The 10656-nt window shown below is 34.4% G+C and overlaps 1 protein-coding gene across 2 annotated transcripts; it reads right to left on the minus strand.

Annotated features, from left to right (window-relative positions):
- Positions 1–8067: 8067 nt before the first annotated feature.
- On the minus strand, positions 8068–10436 carry LOC131155427 (protein SULFUR DEFICIENCY-INDUCED 1). Of its 2 annotated transcripts, none has more exons than XM_058108553.1 (4): positions 10095–10436; positions 9384–9596; positions 9142–9297; positions 8068–8718 (listed from the first exon to the last, which is right to left on the minus strand). In XM_058108553.1, exons 1-4 carry the CDS (start codon positions 10206–10208, stop codon positions 8299–8301), a joined length of 903 nt encoding a protein of 300 aa, XP_057964536.1. In that variant the 5' UTR covers positions 10209–10436; the 3' UTR covers positions 8068–8298. The 2 variants fall into 2 exon arrangements, with proteins under 2 accessions (XP_057964536.1, XP_057964537.1); XM_058108554.1 differs by having other exon boundaries at positions 10116–10265.
- Between the last annotated feature and the right edge of the window lie 220 nt (positions 10437–10656).

Here is a 10656-nt window from a genome sequence, read left to right on the forward strand (position 1 = left end):
TTTATGTACTTCCATTCTTTAGGTGGTTTATTACCTCATTTTCAATTTGATTAGTTTCAACAGATGGTTCCTTAATTTCATTTTTCTTTCCTGGATCATCTTTAATGGATAGTTTTTCAAATTCCTTATTTATATCAATTTCATCTTCATCAATCCTTTTTGAGAAGGGATTTGACTCATTGAACACTACATGAATGGATTCTATAATGGTTAATGGTCGTTTATTATATATTATGTAGGCTTTACTATCTAAGGCATACCCTAGGAAGATACCTTCATCTAATTTCACATCAAACTTTCCTAAAAGTTCATTGTCTCTAAGCACAAAACATTTACAGCCTAAGACATGAAAATATAATATGATTGGTGTATGGCCATTCCATAATTCGTAAGGAGTCTTATTTAAAGATGATCTAATCAAAAATCTATTTAGAACATAGCAAGCGGTATTTACTGCCTCAGCCCAGAAGTACTTAGGTAGTTTATGTTCGTTAAGCATAGTTTTGGTCATTTCTTGTATAGACCTATTCTTCCTTTCAACTACACCATTCTGTTGTGGTGTTCTAAGAGCCAAAAAATTATGGGTTATTCCTAATGAATTGCAGTAATCTTCCATGCTTTGATTTTTAAATTCTCAACCCCTATCACTTCGGATTTTAGTGACAGTATAACCCTTTTCATTTTGAATTTTCTTACACAGATTTATGAATTGTTCACACACTTCATCTTTGTGACCTAAAAATAGTACCTATGTGTATCATGAATAATCATCAACTATGACGAATGTGTATGATTTTCCTCCTAAACTCCAAGTTGGGTTTGGGCCAAATAAATTTAAGTGTAGCGGCCTAGCAGTAGAGATTACTTTCTTCTTCTTAAAGCTCGTTCTTACCTGTTTTCCTAGTTGGCATGCATCACAAATTTTATCTTTCACGAATTTAGTCTTAGGCAATCCCTTAACTAATTCTTCCTTAACAAGTTTAGATATTAAGTCTATGTTTGTGTGTCCGAGTCTCCTATGCCAAATCCAACTGATCTCATTTATAGCAGAAAAACAAGTAACATGTTAAGAAGTAAGGTTATCAAGGCTAGTGGTGTATACATTTTCATGACGATCAATAGTAAATAATATTTTGTTTTCAGATTTGTTCTCTGTAGTGCATTTGTCATGTTCAAATGAGACTTTATAACCTTTATCACATAGTTGACTTATACTCAATAAGTTAAATTTGAATCCATCAACTAACAACACATTATCAATGACAAGTGAAGGTTCCTTTCCAACTTTACCAACTCCAATGATTTTACCTTTAGAGTTATCTCCAAATGTAACGAATCCTTCATCTTTGGATATAATGGATGCAGATTTAGCTTTATCTCCTATCATGTGTCGTGAGCATCCACTATCCATATACCATTTGTCCTTTGAGGAAGACAATCTCAAGCACATCTGCAGGACATAATCAGATAACTACTTTTCTAACCCAGATTTTCTTGGGTCCATGGGGGTTAGTACTAGATTCTCCTTTGACTTTCTAGACTTTCTTAATTTTGACATCTTTATTTTTAAAAGGACAGTCAAATTTTATGTGATCCAACCTCTTACATTTAAAACATGTAATATTTCTATGATAGTCTTTAGTTGGAACATGTGATTTTGACTCTCTTACAAAATATCCCATGTAGAGATGTTTCTGTTTTAGATTCTCCTTTCCATTAAATCCAAGGCCTTCCTTCTCTAGGGAATTTCTTTGAGCTCCTAGGAGTTTTTTAAAGTTATTTTGACCTTCAGTAAATTTACAAATAATCTTAGTTTTATCTTTCAAATTCTTTTCTAACTCCTCAATTTCTAAATCCTTGTCTTTCACGAGAGATGCATGAGAATCATTTTGACGTTCAACTAACTATAAAAATTCTTTCAATTTTAATTTCAAATCAGAATTTTTCTTATTTATTCTCTCAAGCATTTTAAGGGTGTATAAATATTCCTGATGCAATTCATCATACAAAAGCATGCTATTTTCATTTTATAAATCACTTGAATAGCAAGATAAAGCATAACAAAAGGATTGTACCTCGTGGTCATCGTGTGCCATCAGACATAGATTCGCCATCTCATCATCACTGGATTCAGATTCCGAACTACTGGTATTGTGTGTGTCCCAGCCCACCTTTACAGCCTTCTTCTTCTTTTTCTTAGATACTTTCTTCTGCTGGGGACAATCTGGCTTGATATGTCCAAATTCTCTACAGTTATAACACATATGTGGATCGTCTTTTTTCTTCCTTATGCTTGACTCTCCTTTTTTTGCTTTTGAGCTCTTGAATTTTCTTGTGTATTTCTTGGGTTTTCTCATGAACTCTCCAAATTTCTTAGTGATGAGTGTCATGTTGTCATCCAATTCTAAATCACTTCCCTCACTAGAGCAATGAGATAATGCCTTAAGTGTTGTGACTTTCTTTGCTTTAATTTGCTCATTCTTCCTCTCATTTATTGCAAGCTCATAGGTGATGAGCGATCCAATTAATTCATTAACAGACATCTCCTTGAGATTTCTCCCTTCTGCTATTGCCGTAGCTTTCGCTTCCCAAACTGGAGGTAGTTCCCTGAGTATTTTCCTAATCAACTCATAAGTAGGGTAAGATTTACCAAGATCATTTAAAGAATTCGTGATGTGTGTGAATCTAGTGTACATGGATTGAATAGATTCATCAGCAGTCATTTTAAATGCTTCATACTCACTGATGAGCATGTCTATCCTACCATCTTTTACTTCCTTAGTACCTTCATATGTAACTTCTAATTTTTTTCAAATCTCTTTAGCAGAGTTACATGTCATTACCCTATTAAACTCATTTACATCTAGTGCACAAAATAACAGATTCATTGCAGTAACATTTATTTGCACTGATTTCCAGTCCTCTTCAGTATACTTATCTTCAGTTTTGGGTATATTAACCTTATCACCTACTTTCATAGGGACATGGTTTCCTTTGGAAACAATTTCCAACACTTTCCAATCTACATTTAACATATATATACTCATCCTTCTTTTCCAGTAGGTGTAATTTACACCGCAAAAAATAGGTGGTCTAGTGGACAAGTGTCCCTCACCAAATGGAGTTACACTGATGTGTGTCATGTGATCTTTTTACAAATGAACAACTAAGTTTATGTAAACCCGCTGTGACACCAAATGTTAATTCATGTGTAATCCCAATAGTGGGAGTGAATTGGGTATTTTAAAAAAAATTTAGAATTATTTACCACTTAATCTCTATTTCTATATTTAACAATTTACTTGCAAGGGTTTGAGGCTAATTTAAATTATTATATCAATGAATTCTCTTTACCCAATTAATTGTCAAGTGCGTGTGGGGTTATTCAACATACACACTTGTAAGATCGATAATGAAATGCGTTGCGAAAAATAAAAGGAGTAAAGGAAGAGAGAAGGCAAACACAGTTTTTATGAAGTTCAACCAACCCAGCCTACATCCTCGCCTTGAGCAACCCACTCAATGATTCCACTAAATCCCTGCTCCTTTAACCAGGATGGAGCTTCTCTTACATCCTTTACTTACAAGAGGCACAGCTTCCTCCTCACCTGGTTCACAACCTGAACCGTGATTACAATTATAAAATTTGAAATCTGCAAAACAATTTAATATTGCTTCTAACAAAGCTAGTGAGTACAATTGAAATCCTAACACATATCCATATGATGAAACTTAAAACTCAGTATGTATGTAACGATATAATCGTTATATGAATGATATGATTTAACTAATTTCCCTTTTCTCAAATCTCCCAAAATAATTATATAAGTAAATGCTTTGGAGAAATTAGGATTCTAGTTCAACTTATTTGATGCACAAATATCAAATGTGATCTTATCAAAAGATTTGTCTTGAATATTATAACAATCAAACTCAATAAGTTTTCTTCCAAATATTCAACCACAATATGATCTTAGTACTATGCAAATATATATATATATATATATATATATATATATATATATACACACGATATGATTTCCAAGGATCAAAAACCTAATATAGTAGTTTTTAGAAAATATCCTTTAATAATATATATAGTTATGAACTCTATTGATATTTAATCAAGTGGTTTTGTGATATCAAAAATATCGAGTCTTTAACTGAATATACACTTGAATCAAAACCGTTTAACCAATGGCAAAAATTTTTCTTTAGTAGTGATCTTGTCAAAACAATCTATATGTAAGCACACTCAAGATCAATCACTTAACTTATATTCAATAATGGATTTTGAGATGAAAAGTTCTTTGAGAATAAATATTAACAAGCAAATCAATTTACTAAACCCCAATACCAAGTTGATTGCAAAACAATCACAAGAAAGCCTTTTGAAGATCAATGTAGCTTTAGCTCAAATTTGAAGTATAAGATTTGAAATCTCAATCAAGAACTCAGCAGTGTGTTCTCCCAAGTTGTGCTAATTATACAATATGCTGAATCGTATGTCAAAGGTTCTTTCTCTTCTTTCTCTTGTTGGGTACTAGGGTTTAAATGTTGATTATATAGGTAACCTTACCCTTAGGATGATTTCTAACTGTTGGATCAACTTGATGAAGAAATAACTTGCGTGTTCTCTCATTAAAAAATCAAAATTTTAATCTTCTCGTAAGTTCAGATGACTGAGGGTTAGGGCTCAGACGATTGAAGTTCTTTAGAGTTTTGGAAAAATAGAACCTAGACATAGGGTCAAGCGACTGAAGTTGGGCTTCAGTTTTCTTAAGTTATGGGTTCAGACGACTGAAGTCAGCGTTTAGTCTGCTGGTGTGCTTCTGCCTATTTCTGTGTTTCTCCAATAATTCTTCAAACGACTGAACTTAATCTTCGGTCTTCTGGAGAAATTCTTTAGAAGATTGAGCTTAACTTCGGTCTTCTGAAGTTGACACTTCAGACGACTGAACAAGGAGTTCGGTCTTCTAAACAGTGCATTTTCTAGATTTTTCTTTTTAGTTTCAAAAAATCTATTTTGCTCTCTTTCTTTACTCTTTTATAAAATCTTTTCCGGGGTTTCAAAAACAATCTCTAAGTCCATAAATATCCCCTAAAGATATTCATGAGATGCATGAGTCCTAAGGTCAGTCTAGGGTATAATTTGAGTCTCAAATTAAATCATATGAAATATGCAAATACATTCAATTCTAAATACCCATTCCCATGACGATCTTGAACTTACCGCTTGCATCTTCATTCTTAAACTCTTTTAGTTCCATGGATTTTGCTAAGATATATATACGTCTTCATGGCTTCCATGACTTTCTATCCTTCTGTGCATGCTATGTTCATGTTCACAATCTCACTGCACAGATCAATTACCAAGTGATTTGTCATTATCAAAATAGGATTGGACTCATAGAGTCAACAATTACTATATACAATTTTAAGTTTCAACGAGGGAGGAGTTTTTGGGCACCATCAACTCTAGAACGTCTAGCTCAATGTCACGAACGTGTCGGAATTGACCCCACTCAGTTTGGACCTTATATGCCCGATTTGGACATCGAAGTGCTGAAGTCCACTAAGTATATATCTAAGACATGTATTCTAAAGTTTGCTTCCAAGCATCTAATGTTTAGCTGGTGATGTGTTTAATTTCTATACAAGTTTTTTCATACTTTCACCCTTATTTCATGCTAGTTTGTGTTTAATTTTCTTATTTATTAGAGTTTTAATTTTATTTATTTATTTTTTTAGGAATAAATAAATTTAATTAAGGAGTAAACTTTCCTTTTCAAATTCAAATTCCCTTCATCAAGAGTCATTTTCAAACTCAAATTCCTCTCTCGAATTTCCTGGAACACCCTTCAATATTTGGAGCATAATGTTTGCTAGAGAACTCAAAAAGGGCGATCTAGGTATCTACAGAAAGTTAAGAAAAAATCCCACCCCTTTCATGTTGAAGATTTTCAAAGATGGGAAGATCTCGATAGAGAACATCACACATCAAGGTGGCAGCGGAAAAGGAGGGGATTTGGAGAATCTTGTTTTGGGAAGATAGGAAGGGAGGATGACCAAAGCTTTATAAAAGTTGGGGATTCGATGCAAGAAAAAAAAAAAAAAAGGAGGAATTTCTTCACCATTAGAGAGGAATTCAAAGTTTGGAAAAAGAAGAAAAAGCGAGAGGCCGAATTGGAGTTGTTGATAATTGAGATTCTCGATCTGCATACAGTTTCCTTCTTACTTCTTTCATCTTCTCTTTGTACAATTTTCATTTTGAATTCTAGAATTATTGTGATTTTTTTTTATTCTATTATGAGTTAGTTGCTATTGTTAAGGCTACAACGTAACCTGTCCATGACAATTCTGAATCTTATTTCTATGTGATCAGAATTTTATCATTCCTTTTGAGTATACATCATTGAGTTTAATGTTTTCAGTTATCTAGCCAAAGTCGAGTGATTTGTTGTGCATGTTAATTCGCAAGATGATGCATGTAGTTTAGTTTCATATGATGTATGCCATGAATTGAATGAAAGTCAAAAATGTGCCAACATGATTTGTGTGACTTTTATGTGAAATATTATTAATCTTAATGTACTCAAATGTTTTTAAATTCACATAGACATATTGTGGGTCATCATATTTTGGGTAATTCTAATTCTACTCGGGAGAGGGCCTTAGATAATTTAGAATATTTTGTCGTCAAATAAGATGATAATTGATTGATTGCATGATTAGGAATTGGGATTGGATTGGTTAGGTAAATCGGATATGCCTTAGTGTTTTGTTCTTGGGTGAAATCATCTTCTTTTTAAGTATTTTGTTGATTTAATTTTTTTTTTTCAGATTCAAAATCCACATCTTTTCTTGATTTTCAAATAATTTATAATTAGAACAATTTCAATAATTAATAGGTAAATAGTCCTCGTGGGTTCGATATCCTTCTTTATCGCTATATTACTTGTTACGATTACGTTTTGGCGCCATTGTTGGGGACTATTTATGTTCTATTACTTTTGATACCAACTAGTTCTAGGTTAATTTGATATCGTAGTCTTAATTTTTATTTTTACTTTTATTTTTACTTTTATTTTTCTTTTTCTTTTTAGACTTCCTGAGTTGTGCATGAGACGTACTCGAAGTTTGGATTTAGTACCTTTTGACCCTGACATTGAACACGTATTTCATTGTCTGAACAAGGAGAAGAATAAGGATTCCAGAATTGAGAACGAAGCAATGGAAGATCAATTTGGAAACAAGACTTTGGAAGATTATGATGTTCCCTTGGTCACCGGAGCTACCTCTAGCATCAAACGGTCTACCATTCAAGCAATTAACTTTGAGATAAAGCTAACTATTCTTTAAATGGTGGCCTCAACGTTGCAATTCAGTGGCATGCCACATAATGTTCCAAATGCTCACATATCTAATTTTCTGGAGTTATGTGACACTTTTAAACATAATGAAGTTTCTAATGATACTATTACTCTTTCCATTCTCCCTCCAAGACAAGGAAAAGACATGGTTAAACTCACTTCCACCGTTAACTATAACTACATGGGACGATTTGGATAAAATGTTTCTAGAAAAATTCTTTCCCCCAGCCAAAATTGTGAAGATGTGAAATGATATCACCACTTTTGTCCAATTTGATATGGAGTCACTTTTTGAAGCTTTGGAGAGGTATAAAGAATTGCTTAGAAAGTGCCCACATCATGGACTACTTGTTTGGATTCAAGTGCAAACCTTCAACAATGGGTTGCAGCCTATAAAAGTCAAGGGACTTTGATGAAGAAATCATCGGATAAGTATATGATTTTGTGGAGGAGATGACAACCAACAATTACCAATGTCCAGAAGAATGAGTGACATTTAAAAGAACCTAGGAAGTTCCCGAAATTTTTTTTTTTTTTTTTTTTCTATTTTAGTTGCTCAAGTTGCAACTCTATCTAAGAAGTTAGACAATATCAATTTGAGTATCATTCGATCTATTAATATACTTTGTGAATTTTGTGTAAGGAATCATATGGGGGTAGATTGTCAAGTGAGAAATTCATTCGCCAACAATAGTTTGGAGCAAACAAACTTTGTGTCGAATTACCAGCAACAAAATAATCATTATTGCAACACTTACAATAACATAGAAGTTCTACAATGTATAATTTTGGGCATATTTTTATTTACAAGGCTACTTTATTTTGACTTCACACTAAGGTACCCACCACACACACTCACTCTCCCAAAATTAAAAGAAAAAAGGGGGTTTGGGAGCTAGAAAAAGAAAGGGAACAAACTAAATATTTAACATGCCAGCTGGTCCCTAAATGAAGAGATCTCTTTAAAAATGGGGAGTCTCTTGGGTCTTCCTGAGGCCCATTTTGGAGCCCATTCACTCATCAACCGCTCAAGCCCATCAACAAAATCATTATCGTCATCTAGGCCCAAGCCCAGGTTCAGAGGAGGCGGAGGCTGCTTGGACTCCAGCTCTAGCATCAACTCCTGCGCCCGGTTTCTTGACCTACTATCCTCAGAGCCCTTCACGCTTCCAGATAGAACATCTTCAAGGGCCCAACGGGCCTCATCATATCGGGCTTGTTTTATAAGGCAAAGACCCATATTGCAGGCCTTGTTGGCATCTGGGTCGATCATCTGGGCCTTCTTATACACAACCTCGGCCCCTAAGTAGTTCCCTTTTTGCATGTACGCCCAACCCATGTTGCCCTGTCGTACATGTAAAATTTATCAGTTATACTAATGTAATTCTGACGGCAGTAATAAATCAATCACCATGGCAACCCCAAGAACAACAATTGATGTGAATGGCAGAACATATGTGATGTCTTCCGGTGCATGTCGGTCTATTCTACTTCTAATTTGATTCAGATTTTTTTTTTTTTTAACATATCTGTAACCATGAAACTTGCAACCGTGAATAGAATTTTTTTTATGCTAGCTATAATTGGGCCAGAAAAGGAATTGATAATGGTGGGTTGTCAGGATGTTTTTATAGTGGTCGACAAGAACAAAACCCTTTACCTCATATTTGGGATTCTAAATATTTGAAACTAGAAAAACGTAATACAAAAATTATATAAATCTTCATTCAAATTTACGATTTGTTTTGAAAGCGAAAATTCATAATACCAGTAAGCGAGAAATTTCCTGTTTGATGGAAACCTGGAACTTCCTGCCATGGGAGCGTGCAGTCTTTGTGGGTTTTCCATTGAAGGCCTCTCCATTGTAGATCGACCTCAGCTTCTGCTTTATCAGCTCTATCTGCTTATCTATTTTCCCACATTTCTACACACATATATATGTACGTACAATTATAATATATGTATATATATATATATTATGCATGTATGTGTGTAATATTTTATTTATACCTTGTAAAGGTCGATGAGGACATTATCAAGGGAGTCTTGGGCATGTTTGGAGCAAAGGCCTCTGAAGGACTTGATGGCTTCGATGGCCTCCTCGCTTCTGTCGAGTTGCTTCATCACCACTGCCATGTCTTTCAGTGCACTGTCCACTCTATCCCCCTCATTTATTGCCTTCCAAAATAGAACCATTGCAGCCTCTGGATCCTTTTGGACCAACTATATATATATATATATATATATATATGCCCCGCAGAAAAAACAAGAGCAACAATAACACATATTAGCTCTACTATGAAGAAGGAGACGCATTGAATGAACACGATAACGACAATAGAAGTTTTGAAAAAATTAACATACAATCAAGCATGACATATGAAAAAATTAGGCATGTTTTTCCTTAATTTTTAATGACAAATATTAACCCAATAAAGTAAAATATATTCGATTCGTTTCATTTTGATAATTTTTTACCTGTAAAAAGTATTGCCTTTTCATTCAATAGATTTCTTAATTTTCTTAACATCCAATATAATTGATGCTGCTATCCACTAATTAGTTTTCATAAACAAAGAACTAATTGAATAGCTGATCACAAGCTTACACGTTGTCCTTTATATAAATATATATACTCAAAATTAAGTTGCACATCAAAGCTGCAAAATAAAAATTTAGATTAGATTGAAGATATACATATCATAATAATAGTAACAGAACCTGGGCGTGCTTGGCTCTCACATATGGAGTATCGCCAGCAGGAACCTTGTGTATGACGTGGAAGAGATCCTCTCCTTTCCTTGAGCTTCTCTTTGAGCTATTCCCTCCTTCCATCTCTCTCTCTCTCTCTCTCTCTGCGATCTCTCCTCACAGCACCATGATTGTATGTATATATATATATATATATATATATATATATATATATATGGCCACAGGACAATAGATCTGGGGGCAATCGCTACGAATGGCACAACGAATCTAGACGAAATTCCGGCCAGGTTCCTTTCGAGCCTGCGCTTTGCGTTAGCGCAGACTCAAATTACAGCGCAGCCAGGTAAGGAGGGTGAAACATGTCGCAATGTGATTCAACATCATCACCCGCCCCCTGGGGGAGGGGACCCGCCCGTGCGGAGATAATCTGCTGCGTGCTACTCATAATTTGGACACAGAAAACGCTCTTATCACTCACATCACCACCGTTCATCAATCAATCAGATGATACTAAATCCACATCAATTTCTTTCTTTTAAGACCAAAAACATACGTGCCTCCAGCAGCTGGT

Source organism: Malania oleifera, chromosome 5 (assembly GCF_029873635.1).
Source record: "Malania oleifera isolate guangnan ecotype guangnan chromosome 5, ASM2987363v1, whole genome shotgun sequence".
In the NCBI taxonomy this organism is placed as follows: Eukaryota; Viridiplantae; Streptophyta; class Magnoliopsida; order Santalales; family Ximeniaceae; genus Malania; species Malania oleifera.

Coding starts and splice junctions, on each gene's coding strand:
- LOC131155427 (XM_058108553.1), bottom strand. CDS start 10,208: ATGGAAGGAGGGAATAGCTCAAAGAGAAGCTCAAGGAAAGGAGAGGAT. Junction 9,597..10,094: donor TGAGAGCCAAGCACGCCCAG/GTTCTGTTACTA, acceptor ATATATATATAG/TTGGTCCAAAAGGATCCAGA. Junction 8,719..9,141: donor AGGAAATTTCTCGCTTACTG/GTATTATGAATT, acceptor CATGTACGACAG/GGCAACATGGGTTGGGCGTA.